The sequence below is a fragment of the Hyperoodon ampullatus genome, assembly GCF_949752795.1.
Source record: "Hyperoodon ampullatus genome assembly, chromosome: 19".
NCBI lineage: Eukaryota > Metazoa > Chordata > Mammalia > Artiodactyla > Ziphiidae > Hyperoodon > Hyperoodon ampullatus.
Window position 1 is genome coordinate 11,442,134 of NC_136932.1, and position 23,089 is coordinate 11,465,222.

At 46.3% G+C, this 23,089-nt stretch overlaps 1 protein-coding gene across 5 annotated transcripts; it reads right to left on the minus strand.

Annotated features, from left to right (window-relative positions):
- Window positions 1-1,997: 1,997 nt before the first annotated feature.
- Window positions 1,998-22,453, minus strand: STRADA (STE20 related adaptor alpha; the record flags this gene model as incomplete). Of its 5 annotated transcripts, none has more annotated exons than XM_079725312.1 (12): window positions 1,998-2,914; window positions 3,199-3,241; window positions 3,545-3,786; window positions 5,885-5,989; window positions 6,513-6,684; window positions 8,283-8,406; window positions 8,512-8,620; window positions 10,382-10,503; window positions 10,905-11,007; window positions 17,493-17,521; window positions 19,756-19,813; window positions 22,418-22,453. In XM_079725312.1, the coding sequence occupies 12 exons, from the start codon at window positions 22,451-22,453 to the stop codon at window positions 2,762-2,764; spliced, it is 1,296 nt and encodes a 431-aa protein (XP_079581438.1). The 5 variants fall into 5 exon arrangements, with proteins under 5 accessions (XP_079581438.1, XP_079581436.1, XP_079581437.1 ...); XM_079725310.1 differs by having other exon boundaries at window positions 1,998-3,024; XM_079725311.1 differs by having other exon boundaries at window positions 17,493-17,554.
- Between the last annotated feature and the right edge of the window lie 636 nt (window positions 22,454-23,089).

Consider the following 23,089-nt stretch of genomic DNA (forward strand, 5'->3'; position numbering starts at 1 on the left):
GGCAGGGGCGGCCGGGCACGCGGTCCGGCCACGCGAGGCTGCGAGGCCCGGCCCGCGCCGCAGAAGGGCCCCGGGGTCTCCGTGTTCGGTCAGCTTGGCCACCTGCCCTCAGCGCCTTCTCTTGGCGCCCCGGAGAGAGGGAAACCGGGAGCCTGCGGCTGTGGTGCCCAGAGGCTGCCGTCCTAAAGCGCTTCTGTGGAGGGACTTTGTGGGCTTCGTCACCCCCCAACTCCCAGCCCCTGCCGGCACCCCCTTCAGGGAAAGAGATCTCCATCCTTCAAACAAGCAAACCTGGGTTCACCCAAACCTCATTTGACACAGGGAGCTAGGCCTGAGGATTTAAAGTGACTCGTTCAAGTAACAAAGCTGGAGCGGCAGGGCTGGCGTGAGAGGCCAGGCCTCCTGACTCCCCCCTCCCCCCCCGCCCCCCAGGCCGAGCCGGCTGCCTGGGCTCCGGCACACGGCACTAAGGGTCCCAGGGAGCATCACTCACTTGTGGGGTAGAGCCTCAGCTCTGCGGGGAGCACAGGGAAGCCACCTCCCGGTCGCAGCTGGAAGCTGTTTCACGAAGCACAGCCCTAAGCATAGCTTGTTCCCATGCGATGGCAGGAGTAGAACTAGTGGCTCAAGAGCGAGGCCCACAGCCTTGTCAGGAAGAGAACAGCTCATCGTGCTCACCTGGCAGGAGAGTGAGCGGGACAGCAGGCATCCCCAGCCCCCAGCTGGTCCCTTGGCTCGCTCAGGGCACCCAGGCTGTGCTTCACTCTTCTGCTCAGCCTCCCTCCCTCTCTGGAGGAAGATTTACGTTTGGGTTGAGCTGCAGCCCCCCGAACTCCCTGGATGGGGTGTGTGAGAACTTCTAAAACTGTTAACGGGCATCTTTACCAGCCAAGCTTCCACACCTGTGGTCAGATGATCAAAGGGGGCCGTGGTGATGCAAGAAACGTGAAGCCCTCGGAGGTGCAAGGAGCAGCGCTTGGCTGGCGCCTCAGGCCCCCCTGCCCTGCCCAGGATGACCCGCAGCTGAACTGCGGGCGGCCCCCACAGAATCAGCCCTTGGGGCGCCGACAGCAAGGTGGAGCAAGCAGATCAGAGGGAAAAAAAACAAGCTGCCGAGGGTGTTAAGAAAAGGGAACTTGAGGTTTAAAAAAAAAACGAGCTGGCAAGAGGGCTGGAAATAAACGTGACCTGGCCTGCTCACCCCCCCGTTTCAGGTTTCCCCAGGCCCTCCCGGCTGGTGCGAGTCCCTTCCCCTCAACCCCTGTAAGTGCCCACGGGAAGAGGTTTTCTGTTTTTCTTTTTAAAACTGATGTTACAATTTCAGAGGAAAGGGAACGTGAGGGCATTTGACGGGTTAAAGCAGCTACAGGGAAGAGGGAGGGGTACTTCCTCGATCTGACATCTGAAGTACCCAGGCTAGAGAGGGGCACCCACCCCGGGAGACTGGTGGGGGAAGGGGCCCGGCTGGGGGGCGCGTGCAGGCTGGGAAGCACACGCAGCGGCCCGAGGTGAGAATCACCCCCTGGCCCGGACTCCCCGGCTGCCAGCCAGGACGACAGGAAGGGCCGGGGCGGGTCTTAGGTTACCTGCTCTTTGAGTACGAGTCCCAGCGGTGAGGAGGCACTGAGTCCTGTTCCAAAACAACCCCGTCCACCGCCTTTCCTGACAAAAGGGAGCCTCTTCTGCCTGGGCTCCAGTGGCCCAGAAGTGGTCCTGCAGAGCGGCCGGTCTCCAGCACTCAGACCTTTCCAGCCCCAAAGCAGTTTGATGGCCACAGGCTAAAATTAATCCTCTCAACGTTAGATAGTTAAGAGACAAATCCATTATGGGTTTTAAAAGAAATGTGTGCTGTGAGGCTGTCTAGCTAACGAAGGAAGTCACCGCTGTGCTTCCACAAGTACTTGTGGGACCACTCTCAGATGGCAGGACCGGGGGTGGAATGACTCACGTCCGAGCCTGCGTGGCCAACGCACAACAATGTCACTCTCCAGTGGATTCTCTGGAACTTTTAATTTGTTCTGGCAATGAAAGTAACACGGCCTAAGGACTCAGGCCCTCAGGTTAGGCAAAACATTATGGCCCTTGGAGGAAGCACCAAGGCGGCCGGCAGGAGTCAGTAAGATGGACTCTTCGTGGGAAAGGAATGAGCTACAAAGATGAACCAAGGGAAGGTTTCAGGTGTCAGGGCCCAAGCAAAAAGGGGGAGGAGGATGGATTGCCCTAGCCTTAAGCTAGTGCTTATAAAGAAACAATACCCTCAGTTATTAGGGAGAGGTCCGAGGGGTGGGGAGTCTTATTGCTTGCCCCTCTGGACCTACAGGGTCTGAGAGCAGGGGAGAAGGACGCAACTAGGCTGGTAGGAGAGCCAGAGTGGGAAGAAGTCGCACCGTTCCCTGGGTGGGTGAGTCAAACCCTGGCCTTGGACTTGAGCCGCCACAGCCAGAGCAGCATCTATTCCTTCTGAAGAGGTCAGGTCACCTGAGCTCACAGGACTGGGAACGTCAGCTTTCCGGCCCCTACCGATCCCTGGTTGGTGGGATTCCCTCGTGTCTCAAAAGCCTTTGGAGCAGTAAAAAAAAAAAAAAAAAAAAAGTTTCCTTCCAGGACTTTCTTTCCCAGTCAGTACGCAGCCTACTCTCCTGGCAGAAATGTCCTTTCTGCTCAACCTGCCCCCAGGAGGGTGGGAGCGCAGCCAGCCCTCAGGAAGGGTCCCGGAGGCTCACGCAGCCCAGGATGGAGAACGTGCACCTTCTTCAGAGGCTCAGAACTCCCAGTCGTCCACCTCCAGCTCTTCCAGGTTTGTTACCAGGCCAAAGATTCCACTGTGATCCTGAGACTGGCTGCCTTCAAAACTGGTGATGGGGGTGACAGGTCGAAGTAACTCAGGCAGAGCTTCTGAGGCACGTCGCTTGATCTGGGGGAGGAGAGAGAGTTGGGGGTGGATCCTGTTGTTTTGAGTCTCAGGACATCATGGGGCAAGGGACCACAGCCCAGGGACAGATGGGCTGTTGGAGCCAAGAGTCTCTATGGGAGGAAGGAGCAGCGCCTTTAAGGGGCTTTGGAAACATGGTCATTTCTCTGATTTGAACGGAGGAGGAGAGAAAATCTAAAGACCCCAAAGCTAAGGGGACTGAGGGTGGTTGGAACCACAGGCAAGAAATACCACCACCAGGGAGCCTTGGGAAAGTGCTACTGTACCTGCTTGAAGAAAGAATGGTTCAGGAGGGTGCTGGCACTAGGTCTGTAGAGGAAGGGGAGGAGAGACCAGCATCAGCCCTGTGCCCCGGATTTCCCCAATCCTGCTGCTTCTACCTTACCCTCAAGTGCCCCATCTCCTTCCCTCAGCTCACCGAGAAACAACAGCCAGAGCTACCCAGGCTGGCTTCCTAGCAAGCCCTGGGCTGATCCCTCCTGCCGCGGGGGCTCTGGACTCCTCCCAGGAACCCAGACTTTTACAGGACAGATGCATCCTCTCGAACCCGGCCTTGCACTCCAGAGCCCCCTTGGCTCCCCACAAAGCCCACTCCCAGCCCAGCAGATATACCTTACATCCGGGTTGCGCTGAAGGCACTGCTCCACAAAGTGGTGGAAGTGGGGTGAGAAGGTGCGGTGATAGGGGTGGGACGGCGTGTCGCCATTGGAGGTCCTGGGGGGGCTGGGGGCCAGGCTGTCACTCAGGCCAGAGTTGGCCGCTGAGCGCGAGGTGCTCATGGTCAGCTCCTCGGCAGGGATGGTGCTGGTGTCCAGCAGGCAGGGTATGGTGCCGTTCAGCTTCTCCAGCAGCATCTGGGGAGGATAGAGCCAGGGGCTAGGCTGCAGGGGCCCCTGGAAGGCCTATAGAGTTTCTTCACAAGTATACTCTTCCCAACACACGAGTGATTCGGGGGGAGTGAAGAAAGAAGTGGAAAAAGTCCGACTTTTCCAAAGGAGTGCCAGCCACTGACTCGGCAGCCACACCCTAGCAAGGCCAAACTGACGAGGAGGAGGGCTGCAAGAGAGTACCCGCCTCCACCGCGGTTGGAAGGAAGGGGCTTGCAGTCTCTCCCCCTTTATAAGGCATCAGATCTTTCTAACTGTAGAGCCCTCACCCTAGGGTCAAGGTGGCAGCCAGGTCCTTTCTTTAAAGCCCAGCCCCAGTGTGCCACGCCCAGGTGGGTCCGATGGGGTTCATTCTGGCCGATTGTCACTGCAGCGGGCTGCACAGGAGCAGTGCACCCAGGGGCGGGCTAGGCCTGGGCAGCTGTTCCAAAGTCCTCAGACTCCACACATGTAAAAGCAGCCCACCGTGTGGGGACTGCTGTCCTCATGGACCTCATGAGCTGTTCAAGGCAGAAACCTGGAAATCCTTCTAGAGCTGTGTTGTCCAATATGGGAGCCACCAGCCACATGTAGCCATATATATATATATATATATATATATATATATATATATATAGAGAGAGAGAGAGAGAGAGAGAGAGAGAGAGAGAGAGAGAGAGAGAGAGAGATTTTTTTTGGTTGCTTTTGGCCATGCCGCTTGGCTTGCAGGATCTCAGTTCCCTGACCAGGGATTGAACCTGGGCCCCAGCAGTGAAAGCACTGAGTCCTAACCACTGCACTGCCAGGGAATTCCCATAGCTATTTATATTTATTTAAATTCAGCTTAAAATTCAGTCCTCAAACTCACTGGCCACAGTGCTCAATAGCCACAGGTGACTAGTGGCTACCATGTTGGACAGCCCAGGTATAGAACATTTCCATCACCTCAGAAAGTTCTCCTGGACACTGCTGTTTCTGCATCCATATCTTGTTTACCTAAAAATGGCCTTTTAAGTCTTTCCTGAGCATCTGTTTCTGTCTTATTTAGACTTTCTAGACTCCTTACCTAGATAGATTTCCATACCCTCCTAACTAGTCTGCCAGAACTAATCCATCTGCGAGAGTCATCTTTCTAAAATATGTATCTGATGCTATCACTCCTATGCTTAAAAGCCTTCAGCAATTCTCCACATGCTTTGGGACAGAAACCAAACACCCTGGCGTGGCACACAAGCAAAGTCCTTTGTGATCTGCCCTTGCTTCCTTCTCCAACCACGCCACCTAGTTAATGCCTATTGGCCTTCAAGTCTCAAGGGTCACCTCCTCCCAGAAGCCTTCCCAGATCCCCTCCTCTAGAGCTGCCCTTTGGCTGTTCTCTAGCTGCTCCTCTCCCCACAGGGCAAGCAGTCTGTGGGTTCAGGGAGAGGCTGACTCAGAGCCTACACACCTGCCCCCACCCCCTCTCAGGTCTAGATCATGCTCCAGGTACTTGGGACCCAGGTAATCCTTGCCCAAATGACCCAAGTCCACATCCTGGACTTGGTAAGACCCGGATAACCCTCTTCCCTGGGTCTGTCTCCAAGGGTAGACGATGCCACTGGCTGCGTGTATGCCTAGAAGCCAAGGGCGGTGGTTAAAAGGGGCATGAACAGAAGTAGAACTTGCAGGCTGGAGGTTGCAAAGGTAATTGACTGGAACGTGGTAGCACAGAACCTGAGAAGTCTAAGAATTCTAAATTAGAAACTGGCCTTCCAGGTATATGGATCAAGGTAAGAAGATAGAACACATTTTATAAATTTATAAAACTTTGTTAGCTTAATTTATATGTGTTAAATAGACACCTGGTGTGTGGGCTCCAGGCCTGAAATTGTGAGCCCCCACCCCACCCCCCGGGCTCCATTACCACCAGTTACCACTGACAGAAGTAAACAGTTACACAACTATCTCCCCACTGGTGGGGCTCCTGAAGGAAAGAACTGGGTCTTTCATCTTAGATCCCAGGCTGGTGTCCTGCGCGTGGCAGTTCCTCAGCAAGTGTTTGTGGAAGGCAGACAGGCAGGCGGAAACCCCCGGGCTGCAGGCTCACCTGGGTGGCAGGCATATCCTTAAAGGGGACGTGGCCATTGGCTAGTTCACAGGCCGTGATTCCCACACTGTAGATGTCAGACTTGGCATCGTAACCCTGAAGATTCTAAATCAGGAGAAAAGAGCCACAGGTCACTCCACACTGTAGCCTTGGCCCTTGTTCTTAGAGAAAGAAGCGAGTGGAGCAAAAACTGGGGAGAGGCCAAGAAGGCCTGTCCCCAGATCGGGACCGGCTGCTGAGACTTTCCTCGCCTGTACTGCCGAGGGGTCACTGCTGTTTTAGAAGGAACGAATGCCTTGCTGATGCTCTGTGGCAGGAGGAAGTGCTCCCGCTTAGGACGGGGATGTAAGGAGCGCCAAACGTTTCCCAGACGCTCCTCTTCCCAGGAAATGGCAGCATCTTTGAAGGGAGCCTCAGGCGCGGTTTGGGACCCTCCCCGGGGTTGGGCGGGGGGGACGACATCACCTGCCAAGGGCCTGGAACATCCATGCGAGAGGCATCCCAGTCCTACCTGCCACCAGGGAAGCCCTCCCTCTAGGAACCCCCATCCCCGGAAATCCCTGGAGGCCTCCTTGGGGAATCACGAGTTGGTGGGGAATGGGGGCTCCTTGAGACCCAGTTCACAGACCTGCTGGAGGACCTCTGGGCTGAGCCATGGCAGAACCTTGATACTGTACTTGGGAAAGTCGTGGACCACACGCTGCCGCTGCCCGTGGCTGATCATGCTGAGGTTGCTGCGTAAGCCAGACAGGTAGACCTTCCCATCCGCTGAGATCAGAACATGGCTGGCTTTGACGCTCCTGTGGGGCGGGGAGCGGGGTCACAGGGCAGCAGGAGCCCCTCACACCACAAACCTTTGTCTTCACACACTAGACCCAGTCAGCTCTCTCCCCTGGCAGGGGTGTGTGTGTACTATACGCAGATACATACATATATATATATACAAGAACATGCATTTTTATGAAAATTTTCAAACATACACAAAAAGAAAAAATAGCATGACCCCATTTACATATCACCAGACTTTAAAACTTATGTATGTTTTGTTAAAGTTCTCTTTTATGCTTACAGACCACTGCTTCCTCTACTGTCTACTGCCTTTAATCTGTACTTTCTGTTTGTAGGTATTCTCGAAAGTGTATTGTTTTCTCTCATGCGTTTTCTATTGACCTAATAGTACTGTGTTATGCAGCCCATTCTTCAGTGTAATGTTTCCAAGATCCATCTGTGTTGCCAACTGTATACACCTAACTGTTGCTTCTAAATGCCACCTGCACTCCGGAGTGGGGTCTGACACTTACTAATCCATTCTTCCAGGAAGGACACTCGGGCTGCCTCTCATCACCACAAATATGAACAATCATGTCCACATACATGTCCCCTGATGGGCCTGTGGGAGGGTTTCTTTGGGGTATGCACCCAGAGGCCGCACTGACAGTCCTGGTTCCGAGTGACCCTGAGTGGCTGTGTTGGGCCACCTTCCACCATCCGGACGGGAGACCCACCTCTTCACCGCACTGGTCCTCACCCAGCCTCTGAATTACAGCCAGTCCCCCGGGTATAAGGTGACATCCTCCTGTTTTAATTTGATTTTCTGATTCTTACTAGATTTGAGCGTCTGTTCAGATGACCATTAGTCTTTCGGGTCTTCTTTTATAAACTCCATATCCCTTGCTCATCCTTCTATTGCTTTGCTATCCTTTTCTTATTGATTCACAAAATTTCCTTGTTACTAATCTCCTGTGTGTTTTAGACAAAACTAACATCTTCCACGCTGTAACTCCTTTCTTAACTTTGTTCCTGGTGTCCTGTATTGGAGAGAAAGTTTTAATCTTGATATTATCAATTCCATCCATTTTTTGCCTTATTTATGTTTTGTGCATGTAAAACATTTAGAAGTTATGGTATGCCTCAGGTCACGAAAATATTTCCTTGCATTTCCTTCTATCTAAGTCTATAGTTTCCACGTAGGCCTTTAATCTATCTGAAGTGCTCCTTTGTATGTGGAGTTAGGTAGGAGTCCTAGTTTTATTATCTTCCCTACCACGAGCCGCTTTTCTGGACACCATCTTCAGAGCAATCTGTCTTCTCCCGAGCCTCCCAGCATAGGGCTGACTCCAAGGCACACCCCAGTATGGGTGCTCCAAGGAAGGAGAGGGTGGGGCGCAGAGGCCCATGCCAGGTGTTCCCCACATACCCAGGACCAAGCTGCTCGGTAAAGAGAAAGTCAGTAGCTTTAGCACTGACAGGGGAAACGCTCTGCCCTCCCAGCAGAGGCAAGGGCAGGATTCGACCCTTGATTTAAACTCTGGCTTCACTAACTTCAGTCAACCTTTACTTGAGGGCTCACGGGCCCAGATACCACTCTTATAAAGGGTTAATAGGCCCAAGAAAGCACCTGTGCACGTATCCCATGTGGTGGATGTAGTCCAGGGCCTTGAGCACCCCCTGCAGTATGTAAGCAATCGCCAGCTCATTCATGCCGTCCATGAAGTGTGTGCAGATGAGGTCCTTTGCAGAGCCTGAGGAAGAGGATCGTGGGGACGGAGCAAAGGGTGACAGTGCGTGAGCAAGCCGACAGCAGAGTTCTTAGAGCCCATCTCTGCCAGGACCCCTTCCCCACTCACCGTAGGCCATGAATGATGTGACAACCCACAGCTCATTGTCCGCAATAAAGGTGGCTCGATATGGCAGGATATTGGGATGGCTGAAGAGCTTAGAGACATGGAGCTCCGCCTGTAAGCAATGGTGAGCTGCAGTCAGAACCAAGGAGCCCCGAGCAGGATGCTCAACATGAAGGTGGCAGCATGAATAATATGGGGACCTAGGCCTCCCTGCGTGTCCTGCTCAGAATCCTGGGAGCAGCCCGAGCAGGTGCCACCAGTATGAGAGGAACCAGGCTCTGCCATCTCAGCAGGGAAGCCAGCCCTGCTTTGCCAGCTTCTGCCTAACTTGGGCTCTGCCAGCCAATCCTAAAGCACCTCGAGAAAGCATTCCCTGCCAACAGGGAAACTGCTAACAACACAGCAGAGGGTCACAGTGCACCACCTCGGAGGCCATGAAAACAAACTGCCTACTGCAGACTTAGGAAGTTATAAGCTTAGCTCAACTTCAAGGGCCCAGGCACAGAACTCCTCTTTAAGATAAGAAAACAAGGACTTCCCTGGTAGCGCAGTGGTTAAGAATCCGCCTGCCAATGCAGGGGACACTGATTCGATCCCGTGCGCCACAACTACTGAGCCTGCGCTCTAGAGCCCGCGAACCACAACTACCGAAGCCCACGCGCCTAGAGCCCGTGCCCCACAACAAGACAAGAAACCACAATGAGAAGCCCGCGCACTGCAATGAAGAGTAGCCCCACTCACTGCAACTAGAGAAAGCCAGCACGCAGCAACAAAGACCCAATAAAATTTTAAAATTAAAAAAAAAGATAGAACAAAAAAGTGTTTTCCTATTATAAAGGAAAATGTTGTTAGCAATAGAAACACGGAAAGAAAGCATTAAAGAACGAACAACAACTACTAAACATTAGAATAGATTTCTCCAGTGACCTCAGGTTGAGAGCTCCCTTCCTCAGAAGCAGCTATGAAAAGTGTAAGACCGATGGAATTTTAAAATAAATTTGGACAGAAGATGTGAAAAAAATTTTGGACAAAAGAACTGCAGGAACTCCAGGGCCCTGGCCTCTGGGAAGTGAGCCAAGGTCAAATAGGCAGCACCTTCTACCTGTCCACGGCTGTACAGGGTAAAGAAAAGAATCACAAAGCTCAAATATGCTCTAGAACAAACTCAGATATGTTTTTTCCCAAATAACTGAGCTGGGACTGACATTCTGTTCCATCCTCAGACCCCAAAACTACTCCTAACACATGAACTGGTACTGGAGCACCGTCAGATAAGCGTGAGTTCAGAAAAACATTGTAATTGAAGACGGGGGGGAGGGGCTGCAGCCAACTGTACTGAAGATACACTGAGCCAGGCCCTAAATCTAGGGAGTTCCCAGGGCAAGCCTTCACCCCCAGGCACTTACTAGACTTACAGTGTCTCCCAGTTTAACAAGAGGGCAGCTACTTGCTTCTCCAGAAGAAAAGAACCTCAGGCAAACAGGACACTAAGAGTCGGAAGACGGTCGCCCGTGACCAGGCGAGCTGCCCCACACCTGGAAAGAGACTGTCTGCGTGTGAAGCCTGCCTCTGCCACTTACTAGTGTGTGCGACCAGGGGCGAGTTACTTAGCCTCTCTGAATAATAAGTACATGAATAAATGAGTCACAGGAGGATCTGGTGAAGAAGAGGGGAATATAACTTGGGCTGAGCAGTGTTATAGAACCCTTAATGCCAAATGCCCAAGATTCTTCACCAAGAGCTTCCGTAACTTCTTGGCTTGGTCCACCCTCGTTTCCTGCCAGCTATTTCAGAAGACAGATGTAAAGACGCCTCGTGGTTACTACTGGAACTGAGAGCCCACCCTCCAAGTGTCACATTCACGTTTGATTACCTGCAAGAACGTCACCATCTCATTGGAACAAGCTTCTAGGTTAATCCTTCGTACTGTCACATACTCTCCCGCTGGTTTGTACCTTGCTAGGTTCACTGTCATCAGGTCCTCAAATCCTTTGCCTAAAAGAAAAGAGAAATGCCATAAACAGGGACAAGAGCAACACAGGTTTTCATCTTCCTTAAAGAGACTTGATTTTAAAAGAAAATTCAAGTTAAAACTTTCATTTCTGTTATTTCTTGACTTTTCTTCCATCAGTTCCTTCTCAGTCAACTATTCTAACTGACTATGGCCCAGGTCACCAGAAGTGTACAGCCCAAAAGAAAAAATTGAAAAGAGCTTCTCTCCTGGAAACATGATCTCTTCCCCTACACTTGGAAGAAGAAAACCGTAGAAGAACCACAAAAGCCAGTTTTGTCTCCAAGAATCCTGCTAACTGGCTGACAGCTTCTGGCACACATTCATCTGAGGATGCTGAGAAGGCTGCCCTGATCCCCTGGAGCATGACAGTCCTGGACATTACCTATAACGGTGAGTAGCTCATAGCACCCTCCCTCCGGCAGAAAGCTACTCATGATCTCCTGTTTAGAAAAGGATGCTATCGACTCTGCACTCGCCTCATTGGTCTAAAGAAAAAGAAAAACAGGTTAGTAAGAGAACCTTGGGGACGGGATGAGAGTGGGGAGATGGTAATTCAAACCCACAAGGAGACTGGCATGTAAACAAACATACAAATTCTGACCCTGGAGCAAAGAAACAGTTCCAGCACTATTTGATGAGAAATATAAAGTAAAACATCAGCTGTTCAATGCAGTAATTGGCACTAAAATCAGACTAAGTGTGAGCGCTACCTACAAGTGGGGATGGGGACAAGGGCCACTTCTACTCAACAGTTGATTTGCTTGTCCTTCCCAACAGCTGGCTCATCTGCTAAAAACTATGAAATTCTTATTTGGGAAAGGATGTCTGGAGAAAGGCACATTTAGAAAAGAGAAGGGGAATGGAGAGGTGGGGTTCCTCTTGAATTTCCTGCTGCATTAGGGTCTTTTTTTTTTTTTTGGCTGCGTTGGGTATTTGTTGCTGTGTGCGGGCTTTCTCTAGTTGTATCGGGCAGGGGCTACTCTTTCTTGCGGTGCGCGGGCTTCTCATTGCGGCAGCTTCTCTTGTTGCAGAGTATGGGCTCTAGGCTCGTGGGCTTCAGTAGTTGTGGCATGCAGGCTCAGTAGTTGTGGCACATGGGCTTAGTTGCTCCACAGCATGTGGGATCTTCCTGGACCAGGGCTTGAACCCGTGTCCCCTGCATTGGCAGGCGGATTCTTAACTACTGCGCCACCAGGGAAGTCCCTAGGGTCCTATTTTTAAGGTCCTGACTAAAAAATCCCAAAGATTAAACACTGAATCTTGCTATAGGCAAAATGTGGCCATAAGAGGCCCCCTTGTTAGCAAACCAAGAGGCCAGACCAATCATTCCCTGACATTTCCAAGTGAAGCCAGAAAACAGCTAACACGCTGGGCTGCAGGCAGGGAACAGAGCTGTCAGGTCTCAGCCATCATCCCAGGCAGCAGAAGTGACCTGCTCCCTTGTCCCTGTGCACTCAGGCTGCAAATGAAGCTGGATCCCAGCCACTTAGGATGTGGGTGTCACATGTGAGGTCCTGATGGAAAAGTGCCCAGCAAAATACATGGCAGGCCAACGGCTCTTCCTTGAGTTTAATAGGTTCAGTTTCCTTCTTCCAAACCTAAATTTATTTGTATGATTTAGGGACTATGAGTATTTTTCTTTCTTTTGGATCCTCTTTCTTGAGATGTATGTCTAACTGAAACAAAGAGCCTTAGGCCAGCTCACATTTCATATGCTGCGTTCATAAACCTGCCCTCTGATGAGGAAAAGGTCTTTGAATACACGAAGTCTCTTGGCTCAGCACGAGACAGAAAAGTGCTGGAGTCGAGAATATTCTGATGTGCTGGTATCACCTTGGGGTGTGGGGGGCGGGCGCCTGATGTTTGAAACACATCTGGTTTCAAAACAATTGATGCTGCCAATGACGAAAGAAACCAAATGGGGTTTTACCTCCAGCACCACTTAACATTAAGAGGAACCCAGTCAAGTAAAATTGAGCCCTGTTAGCAAATCACAGTTCTAATTTAATCTTTATATTTCTAAGATTCACCTACATTGTTGTATTTAGCCATATTGTATAATACTCATCTTGTGAACATACCTCAATTTATCCTTCCAATGCTGATGGGCTTTTGCGGTTACTTTTCATCCTGCTATTATGAACTGTGTTACTAAAAACACACTTGAATGTGTTTCTTGACACATATATGCAGGAGTTACGCTAAAGCTTACACCTAGGAGTGGAACTGGAGGTCACAGAGTATATGAACATTGGACTTTAGAAGAAAATGCCAAACGTTTTCCAAATGGTTGTATCAATTTACATTCCCACCAGCAATACGTGTATGTTCTTGTTGATCCATCTTTTCCCCAACACTTGGTATATTCAGACTTCATTTTTGCCAGTCTCATTGTGGGTTTGATTTACATTTCCGAGTGCTAATGAAGTTGAGCATCTTTTCATGTATTTATTGGCTACGTGGGTTTTCTCCAGAGTGAAAATGCCTCTTTCTGTCTCTTGTCCACTTTTCTACCTAGTTGTTTTAATGCAGGATTTCCCCAAAGGAGGCCCCATGGAACACGGATCTGCCAGTTAACGCATGAAAAATGCTTACACGTCCAATTAAGTTACAAAATGCAGCACTCTCTTTCTCAAGGACAATCACAAGGGGTCCTCCCACATTAAGGGCTTTGAGAAGTTCTGTAATTTGACAAAGTTTAACTTTGTTTAACCTAATATTTCCCAAAGATACCTGTCCAGAGAAGTCTTTTGTGCCTAACATCTGTTAAATTTGGGGGAAGATGATTTGGGAAAGGCTGTTTTAAGTAAAACATATGGTATAATGTGAAGACTCTAGGCTGAGGGGCCAGGGATAGAACTTGAACTTGAACTCTGTGACCCTGGGCAGGTCCCTCTAAGCCCTGGGATCTTCATCATCTCATCAGTGGAACAATTCCCACTTCATAGGGTTGCTGTGACTATGAAATGAGATAAAGTATGTAAAGAGCTTGGCGCTACTCGGTGTATCACAGGTGTTCAATAAATATGAATTCTGTTCTTCCCCCCTCTCTTTTGCTGTCTACTTTTTGGTCACTCTCCTGTTCAGCAAAGAAGATGAAAAACAGAGAAAACAGAGACTCCTAAATAGGGCTTGATTGATAGTTAAAGTTGGTTTGATTTTGTTTTTTACAGGTGTCTGTGCTTCCAAATGCTCTGAAAACAGATTCTAGGATGACTTAATAGCCACTGTAGCTTCTTGAAACTATCTTGTCTTCAAAACAAGATACTGGTGCCAGGCCGGTGCCTCACACAGGTGAGAGGGATACAGACGATCAAGGAACAAAATGGAGTACAGATGTTGTAACAGGGAAGCGCCAAATCTGACTCCACGTTGGATCTTTTACTTTAACCTTTGCTTCCATCGCTTTTGTTCACTAAAGGATACTGTCTATACACAGTGGCCTGCCTCAGGGAACCTGCCCCTCTGCCTGAATGTTAAACCAAAGTGCCTTTGTTCAGGGAAGCATCCTGACCCTGTCCACCTGTGGATGGCGGCAAGAAAGAAGAAACGAACACATCCCCTCCCCGAGGCTGGCCATTCCAGGGCATATTTGCAAAACTTACGGCCTTTTTACTTTACTTCCTCATCTCCTCCCCGCTCTGTTCTATAAAAGAAACTGGCATCCAGACTCCGATACGATGGTTTTTTTGGAGACGCTAGTCTGCCATCTTCTCGGTCTGCCGGCTTTACGAATGAAGTCATATCCCTCGCCTCAACACCTCGTCTCCCGAGTTATTGACCTGCTGTGCGGCGAGCAGAGCGAGCTTGGACTCGGTAACAATTTGAGCAAAAAGCCTAAACCAAGAGCTCCGAAATGGCGACTCCCCAGCTGTTGAGAGTTTCGCTGCAGGCTAAGCTAACTTTGGAGAGTCCTGTCTTAACCTTATACCTCTAGCCCGCTGCACATACCCTTGCTCTGCTTTGCTGTTTTCTCAAGTATCGACCTGCCCTCAATAAAATCAGTGTCCCCAGTTAACACAAAACTCAGGGGCTTGCTTTCAGACCCAACACCCCCTACCCTGGCCTGTGAGGATCCACACGATCCGGCCGCTGCCTACTTCCACGACTTCACCCCACACAGGGCTGCGCTGACTCACTGCACCTGACCCCCATGAACCAGCAGTCTTAGCAAACTCGCACCAGCTGTCCCTTTGGAACGCTCCTGCCCTACCATTTTCTCATCGCTGCTTCTCCTCGTCCTTGAGATCTCAATTTAAATGTCACCTATTCATTGAAGACTCTGTCCTGCCAAGTAAAGTAGCTCCCAGTCACTTTATTAGGTCATCTTGCTTGATTTTCTTCGTAGTGGTCACTGCAGTTTATTTTGTCTATTGCCTGTCTTCTCTGCTAGAATGCAAGCTCTGTCGGGGCAGGGCCTGTCTGTCTTTTTCACTGATGTATTCCCCAATGCCTACAACGGTGCTGGCATCTACTTAAAAAGTCATCATCTAAGCAACGTTTGAACTCAGGAGGTTTTCTGCCCATGACCTTGTTATTCCCATGGGCTGAAGAGGAGAGCAAACGTACCAGTCGGTTCCACTGGAGACAGTTCAACATGCTGACTTATACTGCAAATGCCAGCCCTCCTACAACACATTCCCTAGCTCCCCCATTACCAGAACTTCACAGATCAGAATCTGACACCTGCATGTGAGAAAGTACTGCATTTTTTAGCAGGTAACAATATGGCCCCAATGAGAACAAACCTAGAACGACTTTGTATTTGAAGGTCTCTCCTCTGATCTCTAGGCAAACTCCTTGTTTCTCTAATTTGAAAAAGAAACGGACTATGAGGGACAGCTGAGACCTGAGATTTTAAAAAATTCTTTTATATGCACTTTAAATAACTCCCTTTGGAGAAACTACATATAGGATACTTTTTTCTTAAAATTACCTATCTCCCTTTTCCTTGCCAGGAGCGCACGTAAGACCTACTACCTACCAGGCTACACACTAAAGCCACACTTTTGTTGAGCCTAGGTGAGAAATGATTCATTAAACTACTGATATGATTCGTTCATAACTTGACAATATTTCTACTGTCTTTGTTGACTATGGAAAACTACTTCAAAGTGTTAGGTTTAGAAAATGAAATTCTTTAGGTAATTGGGAATATGAGTTCATTGGGCAATCCAGAATCGCATGAAATGAACTAGTCTGGTGGTTGCTGTGACCCCTCTACCCTGCCCCCAACTCCCTGGAAATGACCCTAAAATGGATGCTTTCTACTTTGTGGATGTTCTACAGTCTGAACTCAGACAGAAGGCGACCTTTATTTAGGAAAACAAACAAAGGCAATATTTTGAAAGGAAGAGATTTGGTCTGGTTTTACCACAAGAAAGGCAGGTTAGTCCATTATACTGCTTCAGATTTAGAAAAGGTCAAAATTCAGATGAAAAGGAGATATCTAGCCCATTCTCGTTAAACATAGCATGGCACAGTTATATTAGTATAATGTACAATCTCAAATTGCCTAGAGAAAGAAACTAATTCTATCAAATTAGTTTCCCCCACCATGAAAAGCACTTTGTTCATTTTGAAGCATTTGAAAAATACATAAGCTACTGCTATCCAGAAATGACCATAAAATGATAACTTTGTTTAAAGAGCTTGTTTAAAGACAAAATACAATAAAGCACACAAACACAATATTTATGAAATGTCCAACAAATAAGTACATTCAACCTCCCAAAGGTTTCACACAGGATAACTTTTGACACCTGTGAAAATATAAGAACTATATATAATTGGCACTGTACTCTGGAAAAATACCCAACTGATCCTATAGGGCACATTGTTGGTCTCCTGACTGGAAAATATTAGGATCTGATAGTGAAGTGCTCTTGGCTAGTAAAGCGCAGCCAAGCTTTACTCAGAAAGAAATTCCTAGTCAGCAGCCTTACCCTTCGCTCACCTTGGAGCTGCCTGCAAAAGGTACAAAGGTCTGTTATCTGAAAAGAGGAAGAAGTCTATGGAGAAAAGGGCTCTTATCCTCTCTGTATAAGACACTGATTCACAGTATCAAAAGCAGCTTGGGGACTTCCCTGGTGGGGCGTAGTGGTTAAGAATCCGCCTGCCAATGCAGGGGACACAGGTTTGAGCCCTGGTCCGGGAAGATCCCACATGCTGCGGAGCAACGAAGCCCATGCGCCACAACTACTGAGCATGCGCTCTAGAGCCTGCAAGCCACAACAACTGAGCCCACATGCCACAACTACTGAAGCCCACGCGCCCTAGAGCCCATGCTCCGCAACAAGAGAAGCCACCGCTTGCCCCAACTAGAGAAAGCCTGCGTGCAGCAACGAAGACCCAAGGCAGCCAAAAATAAATAAATAAATAAACAAATAAATAAATTAAAAAAAAATAAGCAGCTTGGTACGCTGCTGTTATTTCCACTGGTAAAATAAACTAGAAGAGTAAGAAGCAGGGCAAGAGTCTTGAAACTTCTGCCAAAAAAAATACATTTTCTGTTTTGTACTTTAAAACATGGGGTTTTGTTTTTAAACTAGATTCGACGTCCTGCCTTATAATCTAGACAGAGATCTATATTACCTCTGTGGACTGAAATCTATTATTAATAGACTAAGGATGGGAAATTTAGTACTACTAGCCACTGAAAGATAACCACATGTCAGAGTGTTGAAACTGTCCCTTTTAGTTTTTGGAGGGGGTGGCAGGTGACTGGTAGGGCTACAAAGGGGAGGAGAGAGAAAAAGTGCCTGAGAGTTTTTCAGTTTTCAAAGTACACATCAGAATCTCTCTAGGGTGAAACCTAAGTCCCCACAAGTAGAAGAATTATACCACATATAAAACTCAATGACAGATGAGCAGAAACATAAAATGATAAGCCAACCAAAAAAACATACAACATTCCACAAGTCACCTCCATGCAACAAGCCACAGTACTAGAGCCTGGAAAATCACTTACTTTTCTCCGAGTGTCACCCGGAGGCTGCTCTGGAGTGGAGAGATCGAGTGTTGGCATTTTGGGTTTTGGAAGAAGACACACCCACATTCAGAACAGCAATTACTGCACTTAGGACTACATTTACTAATGGAAACCACTTAAGAATCATTACAGCAAAAAGTGCCTGCAGTGCTACATATAAACACACACACACACACACACACACACCCAGAGATCCACAGTAAAAATGCTGCAGATAGATGGAGTTTTAAACATGAATCTATGGCTCTTCAAAACTTGGCAAGGCTCTTATTCTACGGGTATTCTTTACTGAGTACAACTCAACTGCTATAGTTCTGGTCATACAATTACTTTCCATCAGCACACAATGTTACTTTCAATAGGCTAGTTTCAGTCTTATAATGTGAACAAAAAATTCGTTATAAAATTATATACATGGTTGGCTATTTCCCGGGGAGTGCAGGGACTCGAAAACAGTTTTGCCAAAAAAAAAGAAAAAAAAGTTTTAATACAGTAACATGTGTTTGTGGGACCATTTACCCAATTTGATTCTCCAGTCAGATACATTCTATTCTAAATGAAAATAAAGCAAAAGGGCTTTGTGGCCCCCTGCTACTCGTGATGAATATGAATAAAGCAAAGGACAACTTAAATGACTTTCTGCTCCAAAAGAAGACAAATTCTGTATCTGTGCCTTCTATTTTCTCTATTCTGAAAAGTGATCAAAGTAAAGATTTTAACTGTAAAGTATTGGAATGATTACACGTCTCCAAATATCTTAAATTATATTGCTAGATATTGGGTGCACAGTACATTAGCCTCAATTTATCAAAATAAGATTTTTGTGTGTGTGCCATGGACATCAGTTTTCTGGTACACAAATGGCAGGAGTGGGTGCTTAAGAGGGGCTTCTTACAAGTCAAAGATAAGAAGCCAGGTGAATAGGTAAAAGGAAATCAAACCAAGGCTTCTTAGAGCAGAAGGCAAATTCCAAGCTGAATCACCTTGGTAACATACACTTCATTAAGCTGCAAACAATATACAGAACAATCTCTTCATCCTCCTCAGATCAGAGACTAGGGAATTATCAAAAGACATCCAGAGATCCTACACTCAAGACACTGAAACCAAAATCCATTCATCTAATTCACATAACTGGAATATTTTTAGCTAATTAATGTAAACTGGACTTCCAACTCAATTTCCATCAATGCCAATGTTTACTTTTAAACCACTGTATTGCCATGAATGATGGGGAAAAAAATGAGAATAGCACCAGAACATAGTGTTTTTGTTCCATTAGCCTTTCCTTTACTGTGCAGATTATTTTTATTCTTTATAACCAAAACAAAAATAACTCATCATTTTTCTAAACTCTTATTTGTCTTCTATAAAAACCCTTTGACAAAGTTTATGAACAATTCAACTCCAGAAGTTCTTTGAGTGGTAGTAGGGAAGATAAATTAATAGGTGCCACCTAGTAACTAACAAGTTTGAGTTTTCAATTACTCAAGCCTCTCGAGGTAGTTTGGATCAGTTAACCAACATACTCTATCTGATAACCTATTTCTTTAGCTATAGGAGCTGAAGAGAGTATCATGGTATACAGATAAAAAGAAAGGGGCTTTACAACTATTATTTTTATAGAAAAAGAATTTTTCTTGCCTTAGGTCAAGATCACAGTTCCCAAAACAGCTCAGTTGGAAAATAGCCAAAGGGGAGTGCCTGGATTTGTTAAACCTCAAAGTTGCAAACCTACTTTACTTCTGAATCAACATTTAGATTTTACAACAGGAAGTCAGTGTTTTTGTCCTGACAGATTTTTTTTTCTCTAGTCTCTAAGTCTCATGAAAAGATGAGTCAACTAGATTGATCAGAAAAACCATAACTTTTATATCACTGCTACCTTTGTCCTGACTATAATTTTATTTTTTAAATCTTCAAGGCTAGAGACTTTTAAACACCTACTTTTTTTCCTTTAAGAATATGTATTTCATAGAAAAATACTTAGAAGAAACACGTGTGCTTTTAAGTAAATACTGGCTTTCTAACAATCAAGACAGGCCAAGGACAACTGCCAGATTAGTCCTCAAATTTTGGGGAAAGCATGGATTCAAAAAGGAGCCAAGTAAATATAACAGTTGTAGCCAAACAAATATAACAACTTGCCCTTAAATTGCTAATTTCTATAAATTGATTTAATCAACAAAAAAGGCAGCGATATTTATCCTGAAGTGATGGCTAAATGCCATACTGTACTTACCTCCAAATAGTTCCAAATCTCTTAAGCCCTCAACAATGAACTTTTCCGAGACCCACCGCTAAAGAGGAAAACCCCAAAGAGAATTAGTATTTCTTCCAAGCCACAAAAAATTAGCTATCAGCCATTAGATAGACAGACAAAAAGACAACTACAAAAAGCGAATCATGCAGTACAGTTAAGCTACATTTCTATGGAAAAGTTTTGAAAATCTTGGATTTAAATCAACTGAAAACAATAGATTAATTCCTTTCTCTATTCTTCTTTGCCTAGTTTGATGAACAATTCTTAAATCTGACAGATGAGAAATAAGTAGTACTGGCCCTAATAATGAAGAATGCTTTTGTCCTTCCTATATATAAAACTGCCTTTTGGTTCCATCTTATTCATTCCATGGATGTCTACTACAGATGCTTTGGATCATTAATGCCAATTTGAAAAATACTAGAATTCACACACAGAAAATAGGGATGAAACAGTTTTTCACAAGCCTCTATTAGTTTGTAAAAGGAAATAGCAGACTGCATATTCTTTCATCCACTAGGATTTCTAAAGACATCACCAACGTTTACATTTTCTACCAAGTTTACAAGGACCAAACTAGCATGACTAATCTATGGTTCCCATTACTGGACTATTTCAAACTAGTATTGGATTTCCATCATACTGATCAGCGGTCTGGTTTCACCTGAATCAGGTTAGGTTGAAATAGAAAAGAAGCTCATACATAAAAGCAATGGGATCAAGGTTATATTTCACTCAAGGGCTGGTATTAAAGCTTGGCTTAGGGGTATTCTTTCCACTGGGTAGAGTTCAGGCTAAAGAGGGATTGTTTTGTTTCTCTTAATTAATAGCGAGGTTTACTCTTTCCAATATAAATTATTCTTATCTCATAAACATAAGAAAAAGAAAGATTAAGGAACATTCAGAAATAAGTTGCATAATATGGACTATGAATTTATAACATCATTCTCTATATCAATTTTTTCCAAATTAAAAAAAGAACACCGTAAATTTAAAAAAATTGATATAAAAAATTTATATTCACTGGAACACAAAATATAATTTACACCTTAATATTTAAATAAAGTGGTATATTAAGGGAGTTCCCTGGTGGCCTAGTGGTTAGGATTCCAGGCTTTCACTGCTGTGGCCCGGGTTCAGTCCCTGGTTGGGGAACTAAGATCCCACAAGCCGTGCGGCCAAAAGAGAAAAAAAAAGAGAAAGTGGTATATTCACAATGTCTCACAGTACACATACAGTGTTACAGAATTTTTAAATAATTACTACAGCAGTTAGAAATTAAGTACTTGATAATAAACAAGACAGTCTTCTAGGAAATCATTTAGGAAGCTTGTAAAGAAGCTAAACCCAGTATTTGTTCTTGAGGTCATCTTAGCTAGCGAAGTTCTCAGGTGTAATAAAATTTTTCAAAAAGCCTTCAATTAAAACCTATGATGGGAGTTCCCTGGTGGTCCAGTGGTTAGGACTCCGTGCCTTCACTGCCAAGGGCCCAGGTTCAAAAAAGTGTTCCAAAGACTACAATCTGATGCTGATTTTTTTTTTAAATTAATTTATTTTCAGCTGCATTGGGTCCTTGTTGCTGCGCGTGGGCTTTCTCTAGTTGCAGTGAACGGGGGCTACTCTTTGTTGTGGTGCGTGGGCTTCTCACTGAGGTGGCTTCTCCTGTTGCGGAGCACAGGCTCTAGGCACACGGGCCTCAGTAGTTGTGGCACACAGGCTCAGTAGTTGTGGCTCACAGGCTCTAGAGCACAGGCTCAGTAGTTGTGACATGCAGGCTCAGTAGTTGTGGCTCATGGGCTCCAGAGCACAGGCTCAGTAGTTGTGGCACACAGGCTTAGTTGCTCTGCGGCATGTGGGATCTTCCTGGACCAGGGCTCGAACCCGTGTCCCCTGCACTGGCAGGCGTACTCCCCACCACTGAGCCACCAGGGAAGTCCAATGCTGATTTTTAAAGCACACAAACTCACTGAAAACATGTAGGAAATAGGCAGATCATTAGTGGGTACACATCTACACTGAAAAGGGCAAGCAACTCATTTAATGTTGAATGACTGATAATCATAAAATAAGCCACCTTGTTTCTTCTCTATCAGACAAGCTGGTGGGTATATTCTATGTCTCTGGTCAGCCTCTGCCTGCAAATTCGTTCCTTTTTTTAAAAAATTTATTTATTATTTATTTTTGGCTGCATTCACTGCTGCACGCAGGCTTTCTCTAGTTGTGGCGAGTGGGGGCTACTCTTCGTTGCAGTGCACGGGCTTCTCATTGTGGTGGCTTCTCATGTTGCAAAGCACGGGCTCTAGGCGTGCGGGCTTCAGTAGTTGTGGCACACAGGCTCTGTAGTTGTGCACAGGCTTAGTTGTTCTGCAGCACGTGGGATCTTCCCAGACCAGGGCTCAAACCCGTGTCCCCTGCATTCGCAGGTGGATTCTTAACCAATGTGCCACCAGGGAAGTCCCTGCAAGTTCTTTTCTTAGGAGTGGAGGCTGCAATACCTGCTTTACTTTCTACATCCCTCACTTCTGTATGATTCTGAACATTACATAAAAAAAAACCCCAAAAAACCTCCTACAATATCTGCCAAACACACTGCTTTTCAGAAAATAAAAAATAGTAAAGCCAGAAGAAGAGAAGCACTCACCCTAATTCGCTCTGGTTTACTTACAAGAAAAGACATGAGTTCCTAACGTGTAGACCTACTTCAATTTCAAAAATTTAAACCTAAAAGGAAAATAGACACAGGTTATTAGTCAAATCTGCTTTTATAGAAATATTTGTTGATTAACAAAAACTTACTATGGGTCTACCATTCAAAGCACTGTACTAGACCTACAAATTCCTAGATTCTAAAGATTTGTTTAGAGAAACTTTAAGTGACAATAAACCTGGATGTACTTTGGCCAAATACATTCTGAAATACTGCAATATCTGTAAGAGAAGTTTTTTATAGGGTTTTTTTGTTTAAATTAATTTTTAAATTTCTCGTGACCCAACCCTCCACTGACCCCTCTGCAGAAGCAATTACCTTCAATTCTTTTGTCTGTTTATCCTCCTTTTTATCATCATTCTTAAATGCTGTTTACATGTCATGACTTATCCATTTTAGACATTTATCTACCAACTTCCTACCACGGTAGGTGAAGACTAAGCTCTCTACACCAACTTCCTGCACCCTACATTCCTGCCTTCATTCCCCCAACATAGTTCTGACATAAATTTTGGTTAAAACAATAGTCCAAATTTACATTACTAGGACTATGCAAACATGGTTCTTTGCTGAGGCAAACAGAGATGACCACGCCTTCTTTCCCAT